Genomic DNA, 20,122 nt, shown 5'->3' on the forward strand with positions numbered 1-20,122 from the left:
TGTGTGTGTGTGTGTGTGTGTGTGTGTGTGTGTGTGTGTGTGTGTGTGTGTGTGTGTGTGCGTATGTGTGTGTGCGTATGTGTGTGGCCGATCTTTGAGCCCTGTGGCATTGTGGAGAAAAACGTTGTGATTTAGATTCTCTCTGGAAACGGTCAGAATTCCGAGAATTCGGAGCTTGGGTGTCCTGAGAGACGGCTGAGCCAGATCTGTGGCTGATGGGATAGATGGGATGCGGCTTGTTGCTTCCCGACCACATGGAATGCTATCTGTCTGTCAGCCCGACCGTCCAGACAGGGGGACGAGATAGAGTGAGACAAGAGGGATGGAAACAAAGATAGACGAAAGAGTAGTGTGGAAACAGTGAGCCAGAGGCATTTATACAAGTGCGTGTGCTCATGTAGTTAAATAAAGTGAAAGGTAGTTGAACATGTGTGCTATCAGTACTTTGTGACTTGTGAATCATTCCTTCAGCACCGAGTTATAGGCCTAAAGCCACCACTTTGGCAATACACATTCTGTTGAAGTGTCCATGAGAAAGACACTGACTCTCTGCATGCTCCCTGCTCCTATAACCAAGAGACTATTAGAGGGAGATGTGTGTAATTCTTCCTGCAGAAAGTCAAAGTGACTCTTTTTTTTGACATTTTTCCTTTATTGGATAGTTGGTAGTGTGGAGAGAAACAAGGGAAAAAGAGGAAGATTGAGCATAAAGGTCCCCACCATAAATGAACTGGGGACATCATGATTACATGGTGTGCATCACACTTGACCACCAGCAAGCCCCATATTTTTGCAAAAATACAACAATTCCATCCTTCTAAATCACAACGTGGTGCTCCAATTAAAGAGGACGTCCCTACACTTATTGACATGCCATGGGTTCACCATAACATTAAAGTACACCCAAATTGATATCCAGCCATGCAGATAGTTTTGGTTTCCTTTGTCCAGATTTTCGTCTCCACCCCAAAACAAGGGAGGTGACAGGAAGTTTGTTGGGGAACAGGCAGAAATCTCAAGAGGCAAATATCCTAAAACTGAGGCAAATAAATCCAAAACTATGCGTATGGCTAGATGTGACTAGATGTAAGTGGATAAAGGTGTTTTTTTGTTGTTGTTTACATCACAATATCCGTCTTAAAAGTTCAGTTTGTTCCCACTACAGTTAATATCATCTGCACGCAACATCACAAAGTGCTCCTTCAATTAAGCCAAATTACTTGTTAATTTCTAAAAGCAGTTCTAATCAAATTAGCTCATTTTAAAGTGTGATTGTTCTTTGTGCAGGCAAGAGGCGCTGCTGGCTGCTATTAGTGAGAAAGACGCCAACATCGCCCTGCTAGAGCTCTCCTCATCCAAGAAGAAGAAAACCCAGGAGGAGGTGGCCGCTCTGAAGAGGGAGAAGGACAGTCTGGTCCAGCAGCTCAAACAGCAGGTACGTCTAGCGTGCAGACACTAACACTCACATCCTGACACCCAGGCAGACATCTGGAAGGTTTTTTTGTTCAGTTATTAAAATGAGAGGAGCAGAGCGTGAGAAGAAAGAGTAAGAAATCAGAGAGAGAGAGAGAGAGAGCACAGGTGAAGTGGCAGTGATGAGGGGAGCAAAGAAAACAAGAGATGTTGAGAGAAACTGAGTTCAGATGTGACCACAGTCCTCCGACCACCAACGGTAAATTTAGGATTAACTCACCCCTCCTACACTCACCACACATACACAAACACACACAGAGTTCAAACCCTCTACAAATCTCTGGTGACAACTCTTTCATATGAATTAGTATTTATTTTAATTCTCTGTCCGCATGCTGTGTACACAAACACACACACACACACACACGCACAGACACACACACCCACATAACCCTACACGTCACTTCGCTGGTATGGATACACTTCCACAGAGTTCAAGCACACAAATATGTACACAGACACCCCGATATGTACACACTCACTCAGGCCAAAGGCAAGGATATAAACATGACCAAATGCCTCTGTGGTTCCACACAGAGGACTATTCACACACACACACACACACACACACACACACACACACACACTCAGACACAGTAAAGGTTCTCGTGGGTCTAGTGAACTAACCAACCCCTTAGTGGATGAGCCTTCTGGGAGTTTGGTGGATTTCTTCTTCACTGTTCTCCCCTCTGTGCTTCTGTCTGTCTACCATGTTTCTTCTAACCATCTGTTCATCCCTGATGCACATAACATGTACACGTTTTAAACACATGCATTTATAGTAGTTCGTATTGTTACTATAGCAACATTTAAGACTCGCAGGACATGTGACCTTAGCTTATGGGACAGTGTTAAACCCCTGCTACATGCACTTCTATTTCTACGTACTTGGGACCAGCAGCCACACACACACACACACACACACACACACACACACACACACACACACACACACACACACACACACACGTTGCACAAATCACCGACACATTGACATGATAATGACATGCAGTAAATCAAAACCAAGGAGAGATTGGAGAACTTTATTTTGACTCTGATTTTCCTTGATTCAAACCGTGAAATTTAACCGCTGTTTAGTAATAATAACTTGAGTTTTCATCCTCAAAACAGCTCAGATAGATAACATGTAGCAGCTTTTTCTATTGCAAAACACTTCCACTTATTGAATATTGCCAAAAATCCACTTAATGGATAGAAAAAGCTCAAAAGGATTCAGTGAGATAAATGTGGCACGTGCAGGCAAGAGGAAAATCAGTGTGTGTGCCAAAGAGCATTTGAATGGGTGTTTAAGAGAGAAGTGGGGAGCGTTAGAGAGAGGTTGTGTCAAATGAAGTCATTATAACATGTATCACTCACTAACTCTCTCTTCCTCCCTCATCCCGTCACTGCTCTGTTCATCCTATTTGAAGTCATTTATGACACCTCAGGGTCTCGAAAGTGGTTGCTGACAACACAGAGACTCTACTGTCTGCTGCTACGTGTGTGTGTGTGTGTGGGTGGGTGTCGGTGGGTGTGCTTGCAAGGGTGTGAGCGGTCTTGGTCTCTCTCTCTTTCTTTCTGTGGTGTCATAATTTTCAGTCCCTCAATGATGGATCACAGCCGAGACTTCCTCAATATTCCCGTGTGTGTGTCTGTGATAGAGAGAGTGCGTGTGTGTGTAACCATCCGGGGAGCTGAGGCCGGTGTAGTATTTTTAGATCGCTCCTTCAGAGTGACATATACACATACTTTGTCACCGATAACCTGCCTGGCAGACGGACACAGGCAGAGTTGCGGTATGAAATAAATAGTGAATATAAATCAGTGATGATTGATTTGGTGAGCAGTAGACTCCAGTTGCCACCAAATATGGCAACTGTAAACAGAAAGCAGTATTTTTGGATCGGTATGGTCTAGCAAGCTTAATTTGTGTTCATCTTTGGCTCTGCAGTCTCATGAATTTGGGTCACTTGTATCTGTGTTATGGACAATCCACACTGGGAGTATTGAAGGTAATCACGTGTCGGTCAGTCAAAGGTCAGACTGAGTGTTTTCTTTGTTTTTTTGAATGGATGGATGCATGGCTGCTGCTTAAATGCTGATGACGTCTCAGGTCTGGTCTGAATTTGAGTTCAAAACTGGATTGTAACCTATACCGCACAGCCAAAGCACCACACTCCAGAGCAGGATCAGACCGAAGCGTAAAATCAGTCTGATTGATTAAAATTCAGTTCTCTGGGAACTGAGACAAGGACTGTTCTGGACAAATATGTCATTAATTGCAAGTATTAAAGAGAACAGGAGGCTAAACTTGAATCACCAGAGTGCAAGTACTGTAGGGCTGTTTGTAGGGTGATGCAGTTAAAACATGCAATCAGATTTACTAAATATTTGTAACGGTGTATAAGTACAGTACTTTGTTGTGCTCCGCACAATAACATGACATACATGACCACATCAGAAGAGAGTGATAAATGGATGGATACATAAAAAACACACCTGCAGAATATGTGTGACCATCAACATGTTTCCTGCATGTTGGCCTTTGACCCTCAACTGCAGTTGAGGCAAGAGGCTGTAGATCAAGTTGACCTCAGCTCTCCTCACTCTCTGCTCCCCCTGTCTCTCTCTCAGTCAACTTTCTCTTCACTTTTATTCTTATTTTTATTTTCCTCAGCAGCATGGTGTAGAGACAGAGACTTAAACAGTGAGAGAAAGACAAACATTGTGTTGAAGTGTGTGAAAGCAAAGAGAAGAGGGAGTGACTGTAATATTTTATGAAATGGAACAAGTGAAAGAAGAAGGGGGAGGTAAAAACTATGCTACCCCTCCCACAGCAGACACATGCGGTTAACATTTACAGGTGGTGTATGTGTGGCTGTGGCCTTGGCCATGGAGCCCCACCAGTGTGGCTTAGGCCTGGCTCTAATATGGGCATTTTTAAAAGAGTCTGGCTCTCCATATCAGTGGTCATGGTATTTTCCACATTAATGGTTAGGTGTTGTTTTTGACCAGTTCTAAAAAAAAAAACATTGCAGAAAAACCCCAAAAAATCAAAAAAGACAGGGAACAGTAAACTAGCACTTAATCAAAAATCCAAAAAACATTTTCAAATATCTGCAGTAAAATAAAGCCAGAATTGTGTGGATACAATACCTTCAGCCACTTGCCAACCGCTGCATTTGTGAGGGGATTTTTCTTGCCTTCAGGGCAGAAGCCTCAGTCAAAATGATATAAAATTCTCTTTTATTCACCAGAGAATTAGTTATTTCCCAGATGATATGCATGTGCATGAAATTTTTAAAACCTCCAGAAAAAAAAAAAAAAATTTATATTGTTTCTCTTTTAGAGTCATAGGGATTTTATTCGTTGGTCTTTCTCGGTTCGTCATTATTTGTAATCATCGTGACCTCTCCCATTACTGACAAAAGTGAAGAAATCTGGGTCTAATCTAATTTAGTGCTCCACAGAGATTTATCAAAATGAAATAAGTCCCCTCAGTGCTAAACTCTGACACTTTTCATTGTCATTTGTAATTTTCCACTTATCAACAACTTTCTCTTCTTGACAGAGAAACAGGGAAAAAAACCTAATCTAATTTTTTATCATGATGATGTAGTTCTTGTCCAACCATGACTCAGCAATTTCTCATTATTGATAATTGCATAGATATTAACAAAGGTTCTTCTTTCACCACTGGAGGAAAAGACGAAACAATAATCTAATCTAATATTCCTCAGAGCCTTATCACGATGAAATTATTTTCTTCTGAGCATGACTCAGCAGTTTTTTCCCCATCATTTTACCCCACGTTCATTTGTTTCTCATTCTCTACATTGTCAGCGGGTTACAGCAGAGCCACAGGAAGGATAGATGGAAAGGAGAAGAGGAGGAAGGGAACAATGAGGGAGGAGGAGGAGTGAAATAATGGTGTGATGATTAGATTAAGTGAGAGAAATACTTGGCACAGAAACAAGTGAGCTGAGGTCAGCATTCCTGACAATTAGAGAAAAGGGGGAGATGTAAAGAACGGCCAGAGAGGAGAATTAGGATGAGACAGAGAGAGGAGGACTGAGGCGAAAAAAGAAGAGGCGTTAATTTCTTCCTTTACTTCAGTTCTCTTTGTTCTTCTCTCCTCTCTCTTTTCCGCTCACCTTCACCCTGCCCCCACCTTTTACCACTTTCCTCCTTGCACAACTCTTCCTCTACTCTTTTCCCCACCTCCTCCTTTTTGTCTACGCTCTTATTCTATAATTCATGATTTTTTTTTGGGGGGGGGGGGGGGTGTTTTGGGTTCAGAATAACACATGGATAGAATGCAGACAAGAGAATAGAGAAAGACAGAGGAAGTATTAAAGCCTGGTTATACTGGAAAGAGGCAGCAAAATTAATCTGTGTTTTAAATACTGTAGACAAAATAACCACTATCTCATTTCATTCAATAAAGACTTTTATTAAAGAGATTAAAATAAAACTCTTTGATCTAACGAGCTTGCGAACTGCTTCCTAACTGTTGATTTGTAAGGTTATTAGCTTCGTCGCTAACAGAGCAATAAGGCCAGACAGCTATTCAAAACATGTATTTATAGGTGCTACCAATGATTACTCTTTATTAACTGTTTGTAAACCATGACTCTTTCGTGTAGTTTTTACTCCATCAGAAGATGGTTAGATCAAAATGGATGGTGACACACAAATAACAAGTTACAATATCTTCCTCCATTTTGTTCCCCCAAAGGTCAAAACTGTAACGACAGCTTTTCATTGATCAACTGTGCTTAATTTTGTGAGTTCACCAAAGCTGAACTCAAAAGATTTCATGTAATTATTCCAATCCAAATTTATTTACTCAAGCGCATCCACTAATTGTTGCCATTAGATTGGACTGAATCATTTTCCCCATAAAATTTCACTATTTTAGATGTGGATGTGAGAAAGATTTTGATATTTATGTTATCGGTTTCAATTCTTGATGCCAAACCTTTGTTGCAGTTGGTTTTCAGATAACAAGAAGGCTGTCAGTACAAAATGAAGAGGGCAAGAAGAACAGTGGGGGAAAAATAAGGAGAAACACCACAATCAAAAACCTAGACAAAATTGACTACAATACAAAAGAAACCAGTGAACTAAAGAGAGAACAATGAGAAGGGGGGAGCAAAGGGGAAGATATGGAAATGAGGACATGTTGCAGAGAGAAGGATGGAAAAGAGCTGGAGAGAGAATTAGTCATGGATACAAGGGCATGTTAAGGAGCTCAAAAGTCAAAGTGAGAGAGAAGAAATTAAATACTGAGTCTGTAAAGAAAAGAGAGTTAAAATCAACATGAAAAAAACTTATCATTAAAGAAAGGGAGGGAGGGAGACAAAGGAACAGGATGTTAGGTACTTCTTGTTATAGGACGGAGAGACTTAATCATAGAGAGTACTGAGTATGAGAGTGCAGAGAGATAAAGACGGGAAGAGGGAGAAGGGAGGAACTTTGAGGATTATTTAAATACAGAAAGCTCTGAGATGAAGAGAAAGAGAGAAGGGGACAAAAACTGTGTTTGCAGAAGGGTTGAGAGATTTGAATGTAGAAAGGCCATGAGAGATCAGAGATCAGACAGCCTCTCGACACAGCTTATCCTCTTGGGGGTGTAAAGAGGGGGAGTAAAGAGTTTTGTTTTAAACAGAAGCCTGGCCTAATGTTGTGCTATATATGTTGCCACAAAACCAGGAAGTCTGTGGCTGTAGTGGTAAATCATTTTCTGTCTACCAGCATCAAAAACCCATTTGTCTTGAACAGGAGACATTAGTGTTTCCATTATGCTTTATAAAGTGTGACTTGCTAGGGGTCTTTGGAGCATGACTTATATTGGCCGGTGTAGATAGAAGCTTTTCAATTGTTTCTGTGGCCCGGCTAGCTCAGTCGGTAGAGCATGAGACTCTTAATCTCAGGGTCGTGGGTTCGAGCCCCACGTTGGGCGCTGCTGTTTTCCCCCAGGTGTACACATTGCTAATTCAGTGCTGTCTATATAGTGTCCACTGTAACGTAATCCCATCAGTGGGTGTTGTAGTGTGATTTGAACTGATGGCTCTGTCAACTACAGAATGCCGGCTCAGGTCTTTCAGGACACATTGCCTGCTCTCACATAAACCCTGTAAACGTGTCCCCTTTAATGCAGAGATCCCGCTACATTGCCATTAAGAGGATCCCTCATTATGCTGCCTTTATTTGCTGACACCGAACCAAACAAGCCGCCATATTGCCACCCCCATGTGTGATCTTAGATATCCTGTCCCACCGGCTCTTGTACCACAGTCAAAAGCAAACCAGTGTGGTAACCCTGGGTTACCTTCCTGCTCTGTAGTACAGGCGTAGTAGAGGCCTCTAGTTGACTCTTTACTGTTACTGTACTTCTGAAGTGTCTTTTGTGAGTTTTGCACAGCCCGGCTAGCTCAGTCGGTAGAGCATGAGACTCTTAATCTCAGGGTCGTGGGTTCGAGCCCCACGTTGGGCGTAGCTCTTTTGAGCAACTGCTTGGACTGTCAGTCAACAGTCCCAAGGGGCACCTCCCTTCCCAACACCTCTAACACCCTAACATGCCTAACTAGCATTTGCTATGCACTTTCGGTGCACTTCTTTACCTGATCTCCTTGCACTTACTGAATAGATGTAGCCTACTTGTACTTACACTACGGTCTCCTACTGCCCTGAAGCTTTGATGTCCCTCACTTGTAAGTCGTTTTGCATAAAAGCATCTGCTAAATGAGTAAATGTAAGTGGAGTAAATGTAACAACTGTTCAATCACTCAGCTATGATTCAGACTGAAACTACCCTTGCAAGAAAACACTGCAGCAATTAACAGAGTGCCAGTCAAACCTTGAAAGATGAAAAATAATGTAGAGCCAGTCAAACCTTGACATGACTAGCTTCAGGTACAGATAAGACAAAGACATGCAATCCAGGAAGACTGGTTTGAGTAGCAGATCTACAAGTGTGAAGGCTTTTTAAATGCTAAAACACTTTAGCAGAAAACACTTTGATACTACCATGAGACAGGATTTTACAACAATAATTATGATATATTTCATTGTGACAATTAGAGTACTATACAACTGCATTAATGTTACAACATAATCTACCAGGAATGTACATGTTGTATTTTTTATTCATTTATTGTATTGACAGCTGAAAATGGTCCAGCAAAACTTGAGTAAGGTTCAATTTTTTATGACATGTATTTTCTGCTTCTGCACAGCCCGGCTAGCTCAGTCGGTAGAGCATGAGACTCTTAATCTCAGGGTCGTGGGTTCGAGCCCCACGTTGGGCGTTGTAACTTTTCAGCTGTGGACTCTGGCTACTTGGGTATTTACCCTCTATAATAGTGTCCACTGTAATGTAATCCCGCCAGTGGGTGTTGTAGTGTCTGCCAAGGAGTGGAGGGAGAAGAGTCACACTCAGAAACCCAACTCCCGCCCCTAGCCTGTTATAGTAACAGACCCATCCCTGAGTGTGAAGGCTTGTTTGACACCAAAACACTTTCTTTGTGGCCATAGCTACCCCAGCTAATTAAGTCAGTAATGATGAGACTCTTAATCTCACGGTCATGGGATAAAGCACCATGTTAGGTGCAGATGATTTGAACTGATGGCTCCGGCAATAAAGGTGAACACTGACCTGTAAATGTGCATGCAGAAGCATGAGCCTGGGCAAATAAAATCCATAAAGTAAATTTCAAAACCTTGGTAGTTGGCTGGTGGTAATGGAATAACCATGATCTGTCACAGTATAACATCACATTCTGTGTTCAGTGTACAACATGGTGCTCCAGACATTGTATGAAGCTGATTTTATTATATACTGGACAACTATCTCTGCCATCCTCATGCTGAAGAGTTTGTGAGACCCTGCAACACAGGTTGAAGTATGAACTTTGACTTCAAGCAGAACAAAGGTGCACCCATGCTTTTGTTCTGAAATATTAACTGGACATTCTTTCAAAGTAAAAATATTTTCTGACTGACTTAATAATAGTTTGAAGAACATGCAAGAAACACTCATGTGCATTGGAAAAATAATTTGTGGACTAGACAATCACTGCATTATTTAAATGGCTGTGATTTACATGCTGAAGGACGTTGTGGAGAAGAGAGGAAGCGACAGAGACAAATAAACATGACTGTCTACAGGTGCAGTGGGGACTCCACATTCTGTACTTATATGGTTTCAAGATGAACTGTTTACTTTCCATGTTTGTTTTAAATATACATGTGTATTTATTCTAAAGCTGCCTTTAGAAAATGAGGAAATGAATAATGTGTGTGTGGTGGAGACTCTCTTCAACTTGACTTATGTACATACAGTAGACACACACGCACACACACACACACACACACACACACACACGCTTATGAAACGTGTTTTTAGCACCACCATCTCCTGCTCACACACACACACACACACACACACACACACTTTTAAAAATGCAGTCTTTCATTTAGCTTTCAAACAAACACATATAAAAGTTGCCGTTCACATATTTCTTTCAGTTTCTGTCAAACACACACACAAAACCTCGGTCTGGCCCGCTTAAGCCCCTGTTCCTTGCAGGGCTCAGTGAGAGACTAAGGGGATTTAGATTGTACAAGACAGATTTAGACTGACTCCCTCCCTCACTTTCTCTCTCCCTCCCGCGCTCTTTCCAGGCCTACTGTAGTACTACTGAAGTATAACTATGACATGAGAAACAGATGGAGCGGCAAGAGAGGAAGAGTGAGGAGAGAAAAGGAGAAGAGGATAAAGGGCAGTGTGGAGAAAAAAGGAAATGATGGCAGAGCAAAGAGGAGACAGATGAGAGTGATCGAGCTAAGGAAGACAGAAAAAAATAACGAAAGGACAAAACTCTCCACAGTCTATGTTAATGTGTGTTTTTACATCAAGTGCTTTTCTGTGTGTGTGTGTGTGTGTGATTTGTATGTACAGCACGTGAAGTGATTTACAGGTGTGTGTGTGTGTGTGTGTGTGTGTGTGTGTGTGTGTGTGTGTGTATATGTGTGTATATGTGTGTGCAGCCTAATATTTGTCTAAGTGCTCATGGATCTTTCCCCAAGTGGCAAGTTAACAAGCCTGTTATTTTTCTGCACCAGTTAACAAGCTACACAACAGGTGGCATGTGAAGCCGTGTGAGTGTGAGTGTGTGTGTGTGTGTGTGTGTGTGTGTGTGTGTGTGTGTGTGTGTGTTTGTGCAGTTTGAAATGTGTAAAATACACATTATCGTTACAATTATCAAGCAGAACCAACCCAGCATTTAAAACACAAACACACACTTATAGTCAGGAGTGATATCTTCCTATCATTTTCTTTATTCTTGCTGTCCATTCTTTCTTTCTCCGTCTCTGTCATACACACACACACACACACACACACACACACTCACATGCACAAAATGTGTGTTACTGAAGGCAGAGCTCATGGCGGCCGTCCAAAACTCCCTTCCTCCTCTCTGCAAATTAACTCCTGGAGGAATTCAAGGCGCGGGTTTTCCTCATATCGCGCACACACACACACACACACACACACACACACACACACACACACACATACACACTGCTTTGTGTTTTTTTCTCAAACACAATTGTAATTTGCTTTTGCTGAATCATGTCGAATCAAATCTCACTGTCCTTGATGTGAGATGTCAAATGGATCTAATGGCAGTGGCCTTTTCTCTCTCTCTCTCTCTCTCTCTCTCTCTCTCTCTCTCTCTCTGTAGACTCAAAACCGGATGAAGTTGATGGCGGACAACTACGAGGACGACCACCTAAAGGTCGCCTCTCCAAACTCAGAGCAGCCCAACAATCACAAACCCTCCCCAGACCAGGTGAGAACTCTGCCCAGGACAGTGAGCCTTCAGCTGGGACTAACCTGCATCATCACTCTCATGTGGTGGACAGCATGCTCTACCATAACATTTCTAAAACTGAAAGACAGTGACTTTCTAGTCACATTTCCATCTTGGGGAGTAACGTTTACTTCTTTCTCCAATTAATTATTACTAACAAGTTTAAAATTTTCCAGTATTTCTGTACTTACTTTGTATGACTACAATTTCCTGCGTCACCAAACTAACTTCCTGCTTTCTCCGAACTCACGCTGCGGTTGGAACTAACCAACCAATAGGACGATGAGGAGGGCATTTGGGCCTAGCCAATCACATGCCTTCTTTCTCTCCCTCGGTCCACCATTTTGTACAGAAGGGTGAGCATCTTCTTTATCTGGATGCAATCACGTTTGGATGTGCTCATCGTGTCATTGGTCTTTCGTCATTCTCACTTTTGTTTCCTCCGTGAGTTTGTGGTCGTTCTGGTGTCGTGATTCAGTCATTTTGTTTCTTTTGCTGTTTAATTTTTTTTTATTGTTCAGTTTTTTCCATTCTTTCTAAATTCTACATTCAATCTTGAGACTCTCCGTTTCTCTGCGATTTATCTTCTTCCTTTTGGGTCTTGGGCTCTTTTGGCAAGAATGTGTTTGGCCACAACTGGTTTTCTCTTCTTATCTTTTGTGGTATATAAAAACTGATGCTCAATTAACAGCCTGAACAGGAATACTTCCAACTCTTCTCATGTCTTGAAACATTTGATCAAATATCTATTCTGTTCATTTTCATCTTTACTTTTTGAACTGTTCCTCCTGCTCTCATTTGTGTGTTTTATTTTACTTATTCCTTTCTCCAATTTTTTTCATTCCTTTGATGATCATTCTGGACATCTGCTTCTTTCCAACATTTTTTTGTCCTTTTCCTTGTTAATGTATTGATCCTCCTGTTTGCCTGTGCAGCAGCATCTTTTTCTTATTTGAAACTTCATGTGTTAGTCTTGATGCTTGAGATCATTGCATGATCCTATCATTTCTTCATGTTTGTGATGTTGCATTTGATTTAAGAAAGCTGCTCCAGGTTTTTAGGATAAAAGGTAGGCTTTTTTTCCCTTGACTTTGGGGTGTACTCTTCTTAATTATACTGAAGGGGATTTCAGTATTTTAAAGGCCCAAAGGTCATTAATTGCATATGCGTGACAACCTTCAATTCAAGCAAGAACAAAAAACACACTGCTACAAATCTGTTTTAATAAATCTAATAATGTAGAATGCAATCTGTCTTAGGACAAGAAACTTCTCTTTTCACTCTTCACTCATGTGTTTCCAATGCAATTTAAACATTTTCTTGAATAATACAGTATGTTGACACGAGCGCAGTGTTTCGGATAACCTGATTAAGTCAGTTGCTCCTCTGAAATTCTTGAAACAAGTTTATTCGAAAATAAGTAGACGTTGCTTTAACTTTTAAAAGGATGTAACAATGACAAGTACTGTGAGTTGCACCTCCATTACTAGAAGGGTGTTATTGGTTTGATCCGAAGCGGGACAGTGGAGGTCGGCACCACATATGAGTAGCACATGCTGCTTTTAGTGCAGTTCAGTTCCTCCAGTGGGATTTCCCATTGGGATGCTAAAAGCCCAAAGGTTCACCAGCGGATCTGAGTTTGTCCCTGGTTATTAATTAGCAGTAGCACTTCCCTGCTGAGAGAGACAGGTCGGCCTGGCCAGCACGCACACAACTCACACTCCATCTCTTTTACTCTTGTGTGCTCATGAGTAGCTGCACGCACACATGTACAGATGCTCTCTCTCCTTGGTGTGTGAGGTGGGTAATTCACCATAGCACATTACACCCGAACAGTGAATGACTGTGACTCTTCTTTAAGAGGATCCTGAGCTACAGTTGGAGAATGAAATGCTGCAGCAGAGAAACACAGGAGAACACACGCAGTATTGTTGAGAAGACTTTTATGGTATTTTGCATTTTTAATGGTCTTGAGTGGTATTAGATGCATCAGTTAGAAAGGACAGAGGAGATGTATAATTCAGTGTTTTGGTTTGTGAGGTTTTTCAATATTTTAAAATGACTTGACATGAATGAGTACACAAAGCTCTTACCTTAGAACTAAGTTTTTTTTGTCATTTTTTAACATGACATTAATACTGATGCTGTAGCTTTTTTATGTATTGTTTAGTGTTACTAATAGTATTGTTTTTTTGTTTTTTTTACAAGTATAGGTATTTATTCATAGATTCATCACCAAAATACACATAGAGGACTGGATGCACTTTCAGTCTTATGATAAATATTTAGTGTAACACCTGCTCAGGTTTTTATTACACTCACTGATGATAAAAATAAATACTCAGCATGTGCTGAGTATTAATATTTATATTATCTATTTATATAGAAGAAGAAAAGAAAAAAAATATATATATATAGATGTTTTGTCAATTAAAAACATTTTCAATGACATAAATAGAGAAAAGCAGCAAATTCTCACATTTAAAACTCAAATTATTAATCGATTATGAAAATAGTTGCAAATTAATTTTCTGTGGGTTGGATTAATTGATTAATTGCCTAATTGTTTCACTTAAGAACAATTCTGCCCTGCACAACCATAATCTGGTCTGTCGGTCATTCACTCTTCACTCTATAGTGTAGCACTTGGGAACGAAGTGTCTTGCTGAAGGCTGGTGATGAAGGAGCTCTAAGATTTGTAGGTGTGTGTTTTGAGAGATTATCCACCAGTCAGGTGTTTATTAGTCGCATCACATCAGCAGCCATGGTTCCAGCACTGTCAAAGTGTCCTGAATTGAAATCCTAGCTCCTCTACAGATGCTGCTTCTGGTCAAGTAAATGTATTTGTGCTTGTGTGCAATTGTGTCTCAGAGGGATCTGTGGAGAAACAAAAAATCCTGATTTCACTGTAAAATGTGGCCATAGAAGTTTTTTTTTTTTTTTTTTGAAATGCGGCCAGTCAGTGAGGCCAGCAGAATGTCTCTCTTTGGAGTTGTTTCATAGTACAGTAAGAGTCTGGTAGGCAGTCATGGGAGGCTAATAAAGAGGCACAAACACACACACTCTGATACACACAGTGTCGTACAAAATTATTTCTCCTCTGGGATTGTTTCAGAGTACATTAAGACACTGGAACGCACTGTGGACTCATTAAACACACACACTGCATACATTGACCAGTGCAGGTTGTGTAATGCAATAAAAACACGGAGGCACATACAGACTGTACACCTTAATAAAATCAGTAATTTCAAAGACTTTAAGCTCTGCAAAGACTTTCAGAGGTCAGTGTTTTGTTCATATTTCACATTATCAATGCTTGGGTAGATTCAGACTTATTTTTAAACATTTTTTCTGTTAGTCATTATATAGTTCTTAAAAAGGAAAAGAAAGCACTGGTGTTGTTATTTCTGTCTAAATGTCTTCTTTGTATCGCCATCATTCCTTTCATTCTTTCCCTCTGTTTCTCATTTGTCTTGTATTTGATCCGCGGAGCTCCGCTGCAGGTCTGGAAAGTGTGGACAGTGATTTTTTTTAAAGTTTTTGACAGAATAGTTCAGATTAGAACGTGCTGTGAGAAAGCAGCTGTTGCACATGTGTTGAGTATGTTTTCAGAGCAGTAAAGCTTCATCTTTAAAGAGATGTTTTCACAAATTGTCATATTACACAATAGTTGTGGATAGATAATGTCTTTGTTGCTTGCAACTGTCAGCATACATCAGAGCATACAGCAGCAGAGATGTTTTTAAATGCAGAATATGTAGGATCCAGCCTTTCTCTTTGCCTTTCTTTCCTCCTCCGTCTACCTCCCTCTCTCCTCCAGAGGGAAATGTTCAGTAATGTATTTCGTAATGGTCTGTAACCTGCTGGCAGGTCCTCACTGGAAAATACTGTAACTAGAGCTATTTACAACTCTGATAACGACCTTGCATGAGTGCGCGCGTGTGTGTTTGTGTTTCAGTCACAGTGTCTTTGTGTGTCTGCTGGTACTGTATAGATATATACAGTATATATATTCAGTGTCTGTGTGTATGTTTGTGTGTGAGTGCGTGCGTGTGTGTGTTTTTATGTGAGAAACAAGCCGTTGTGAGCCAGGAAGGTGGCGTAGACACTCATGAACACACCAATGAAGGTGGTCTGGAAAAACACAAAATTACTCCTAGTTTGTGTGTGTGTGTGTGTGTGTGTCTGTGTGTCTGTCTGTCTGTCTGTCTGTCTGTCTGTCTGTGTGTGTCCGTGTGTGTCTGTGTGTCTGTGTAGTGGGGGTGGGGGATGTTGTGTTTGCAGTAAATAAGGTAAGGACTCAGAATCAGATGTGACAGTTACTTTGATTTGCTTTCACTTTACCTTCAACTTTCATTTTTGCTGCAATGCTGCTAGAAACGAGCGCGCAAAAACAGTTTCCTTTTTTCCCACAAAACCACCCACATCTAGTTCTTTTCATTTGTTTGTCAGGATGGTCGAACACATGAAGTTATTGAATAATGAATGTTGGATATATATGTCGAGTTTTATATGTTGTGTTTTATTCAAATATGATCAAAATCTGCCTGTCTGCAACTTTCAGTTTTCGCTGTTTCGGCAGCTGTGGCTGCTTTCGCATTTAGAAAATGTGTTAAAGCTGTGTGTCTGCGATAGATATATCTCCTGTTATCTTGGTTATCACATCAGTCATTATGAATACAACATGCAAGCAGTGAGAGGGCACTTAGCATCAGAGTCAAGAGTACAAGCAATAGTCTTTGACAAGGTGTTCCCATATGTTTCATAAAAATATAAAAAATCTGTGATAAATAGCCACCAAAGCCAAAATAGATGCTGTTTAACCCATGCTTGTGAGTTAATGTGCCATGAAGCATCAGTATGGATACTATGGTTACTGTAGTACACCTTGAACAGTCATTCAGAGCAGTGTTTAAACTGATGAACAAAACTGTGCTTGAGGTGTCCTGACAAACAGTTTTAACAGACACCTGCAAACAATTTCATGATTTCATACTGACAGCCTCTCCTTTCTGTCTGAATTCAATGTATCGAGAATAAAAGTCAACATTACATGAATATTTGCAATTCCTGCAGCTAGATGTTTGGGAGAGAAGCAGATTAATGAGCTGAGATAGAGTCCAGATACGCAGAGAGGGAGAATGATGTTACTGTGCTGAGTGAAAGGATCCTGCCGTCAAAACTCAAGAGTAAGTGTGTGTGTGTCTGTGTGTGTGTGTCAGCGTGTGGGTGTGTGTGTGTGGGTGTGTGTGTGTCTGTGGGTGTGTGTCAGTGTGTGGGTGTGTGTGTCTGTGGGTGTGTGTCAGTGTGTGGGTGTGTGTGTGTCTGTGTATGTGTCAGTGTGTGGGTGTATGGTGAGTGACAATGAGCATGGAGCGCAGGGTGTGGACAGACGCCACTGGGATTAAATATACTTACCAACACACACATACACACACACACTAACAGCCCTCTTAACATGCTTCCTCTGCACTTAAATCTTGCTATTCCCCAAGGAGAATAGTGTGTGTGTCTATGTCTTATCTGTGTGTTTGTGAGTGTGTGTGTATGTGTGTATGAATGTGTCTGTTGGGGGGTCCTGTCCTGCCAAAATGTGTGAGTATCTGTTTTGCTCATCTCACCCTCATTCCCACACTTACACACAGACACACACACATCAGTCATGGCCACAGTAAAACAAATGATGGCTGGTTGTGTGTGTGTGTGTGTGTGTGTGTGTGTGCGTGTGTGTGTGTGTGTGTGTGCGTGTGTGTGTGTGTGTGTGTGCGTGTGTGTGTGTGTGTGTGTGCGTGTGTGTGTGTGTGTGTGTGCGTGTGTGTGTGTGTGTGTGTGCGTGTGTGTGTGTGTGTGTGTGCGTGTGTGTGTGTGTGTGTGTGCGTGTGTGTGTGTGTGTGTGTGCGTGTGTGTGTGTGTGTGTGTGCGTGTGTGTGTGTGTGTGTGTGCGTGTGTGTGTGTGTGTGTGTGCGTGTGTGTGTGTGTGTGTGTGCGTGTGTGTGTGTGTGTGGTCATCAGTCCTGGACCAGACCAGTCTTATGACCACATAGTCATTAATAATTTAATAATAATCATTTAATCATTTTAAAATTTATTAAAACAGGCACAAGACTGTGGTTATGGTCTGAGGTGTTACAAATAGTTTTATTAAAAAAATCAGATTTGACCAACTTTCAGCAGCAACCTCACTGAATAATCATGTGAACAAATTACCTAGTTTCCTTTTCCAGGTCAGGAGACACAGAGAGCAGAGAGCAGCAGCTTTCACATCAATCAACAGGTTCCTCAAATAAATACAGGAAATACAAGAAATTTACCAGTGGGGAAATCTGATTACCGACCAACCACATTTAACCAGGGATTTTAAAGTAATTAGACCAAGTAAATGTAAGAACATTATCATTTCTCAATTACATATTTCTTCTAATATTCAGGCTTCTGGTGTGCATGTAAACGCACCAACAGATTAACGTTCTACAACGTTCCATGTCCATTTTCATCTCACCTCAGCCTACATGTCTGCATCAGCCCAGCTCTAATTCTTAGTCTCTATTTACTTGTATATTTGTGCACGTCATGCGAATGCTGTCTCCAAAATCACTCTCTAGTTCCTATATAGTGCACTATATCTACTGTCTGCCATTTTATTTTAACATTCTGTGTGTTGGAACAACCAAAGGTAGTGTCTATGGCCATAGACATTACAGGCTAACAAGCCCACAGTCCATTGTGTCACATTTTATACATGCAAACATTAGTGTTGTGTGACTCTACAGCTATCAGTGTGACACACAATGAGGATTAGTAAGTGTCTGGTGTCTCAGTTTACTGCTCACTATAGATGAAACCTTTGAGTGAGTGATATAGTATAGTATAGTACTGACTGAGACACAGAACAGACTCAGCCAATCATGTGAATAGGAACAGGTGTTTTGCATTGGGGTTAATTAGTTGATTTTTCTACAGATGCACCTGAGTGTTTTTGACCACTTTTTCTGCCATTTCTACCAGAAGGTGTATGTTTGACAGTTTGTTTACCACATCCAGTCTGTACATTGTCAAAATGAACGATTATTTTAAAAACGACTCTCTCTCTCAGAGAGCTTAATTTTCTCTCTCAGGATAAACTGTGTTCCTAACTCATATTCCTTCACGATCATTTAAACAGTTGACATCGGCAGTAGTGGCCTTTTCTTGTTGTTATATTGTGTGTCAATAAAAAAAATCAACATCATTTTTCTGTCCTGCCCTTCCTCCTTCAGATTCTTTCTCCCCTCCTGGATCTCAATCAGAATCGCAGTAAACTGAAGCTGTACATCAGTCACCTGACTTCACTGTGTCAGGAGCGAGACCCAATCATATTGCAGGACTTCGCCCCGCCCCCGGCCTATCACCGCTCTGACTCCGCCTCCTGGCATACGCAGCTGCACAGCATGACGCAGGAACAGGTAGGACACTTGTGTATGTTCTTCTGAAAGATGAGGAGAAAAAAATCATGCAAAATGTGTGTGTGTTTGTGTGTGTACACGTCTTTGCGTTGTGTGAACAAAATTTGGTTGAAACCATCGTTGTGAGGACATTTTGGTTGGTGTTCACAATTAAAGGGTTGTTTGAGGGTCAAGACTTGGTTTTAGGGTTAGAATTAGGTTTAGACGAGGGAAAGCCTTTATGTCAATGAGTGTCCTCACAACTAATATAAGACAAGTATGTGTTAGTGTGTGTGTGTGTGTGTGTGTGTGTGGAGTGAATGTGCTCAATTTTTGAAAAAATGTGGGGGAAAATAACTGAGGACATATTTGTCACTCCTCATTTATCAATTTCTAAAACCAGCCACTGAGTGTGTTTCTGTGTGCTTACTTGTACATACAGAATGTGATGACGTGTGTGAGTTTGTGTGATTATTCTCGCTGTGTGTTTGTGTGTGTGTGTGTGTGTGTGTGTGTGTGTGTGTCTGTAATTGTGTGGATGTGCTTGTAGGAGTAGGGCACACACTGGTCAGCCTGGCAGGTTTTTGGCTCTGCCTCTGACATTATTGAAAAGATTTACTCCAGCGGGTCACCTGACGACAAGCGTCTGGCAGCGGAACAAATACCGTTTCAGACGTTTTCTTTTACAGGGAGTAAACTCTGCTTAAAGCTTTTGGCAGCAGGAGGAGGGTTGGTTCATACACAGAGCAAGGAGGGGAGAGACGAGTGTATTTATTTTACTGTCGAAAGAGTTGTCATCTGAGAGAGGGAGGGGAGAAAAGAGAAGGGAAATGAGGATAGAGAAAGAAAAGGTGAGGCTTAGGGAAAGTCTAAGAAACGCTGGTTAACCTGCTTCGCTGTAGCTCCATTGTCATGGTAACAAATTGTGTTTTCAGATACTGAATATAAACAGTATATTATTAAACTTTTTTCTTTTTTTTTTTGGCCGTCTTTGACTTCCCCTGTCTCTCTCTCTCTCTGTCCTGTTCTCCATATTGAAAACATATCAGGCGATGGTCGCTACATGTGGTATACATTGAAAAACGGTAACTCTAGACACACACACATACTCACAGAGCAATGTGACAGAGTGTGTGGTTAGGGTACAGCAGGACCAGTTTCCTAAATTCCTCATGAAAGCCCTATTGTATGTCTTAATGCTGCACAATGTCTCTGTTTAGCATGAGTGCTTCAGATATGGCGCTGCGTGGTTTGGTGTCACTTTAAATAAACTCTGAATATAGAGAATTAAGTTGTCATTTAATCACTGTGTACATTAAAGGCGCAGAGAAATTCTCTGGGCGA

The 20,122-nt window shown here is 41.1% G+C and overlaps 1 protein-coding gene and 3 non-coding genes across 12 annotated transcripts in view; all 4 read left to right on the top strand.

The window, feature by feature from the left end:
* The window catches only part of LOC111224653 (ELKS/Rab6-interacting/CAST family member 1-like), a 120,019-nt gene that overhangs the window by 84,533 nt on the left and 15,364 nt on the right, over positions 1-20,122 (top strand). For 6 of the 9 annotated variants that reach the window (XM_022749220.1, XM_022749222.1, XM_022749223.1 and 3 more), the window contains 3 exons: positions 1,288-1,435; positions 11,226-11,333; positions 18,614-18,799. In XM_022749220.1, the coding sequence (XP_022604941.1) occupies positions 1,288-1,435; positions 11,226-11,333; positions 18,614-18,799 (442 nt within the window). Of the gene's footprint in view, positions 1-1,287; positions 1,436-11,225; positions 11,334-11,632; positions 11,711-18,613; positions 18,800-20,122 lie in introns of those variants that run through there. The other 3 variants (XR_002665230.1, XR_002665231.1, XR_002665232.1) reach the window with 1 other exon arrangement.
* Positions 7,366-7,438, top strand: trnak-cuu. Its single transcript has one exon. It is a non-coding gene; the product is annotated as a tRNA-Lys (tRNA).
* Positions 7,900-7,972, top strand: trnak-cuu. Its single transcript has one exon. It is a non-coding gene; the product is annotated as a tRNA-Lys (tRNA).
* On the top strand, positions 8,714-8,786 carry trnak-cuu. The gene has a single exon. It is a non-coding gene; the product is annotated as a tRNA-Lys (tRNA).

This window comes from Seriola dumerili, unplaced genomic scaffold (assembly GCF_002260705.1).
Source record: "Seriola dumerili isolate Sdu_G_001 unplaced genomic scaffold, Sdu_1.0 BDQW01000138.1, whole genome shotgun sequence".
Lineage (NCBI taxonomy): Eukaryota > Metazoa > Chordata > Actinopteri > Carangiformes > Carangidae > Seriola > Seriola dumerili.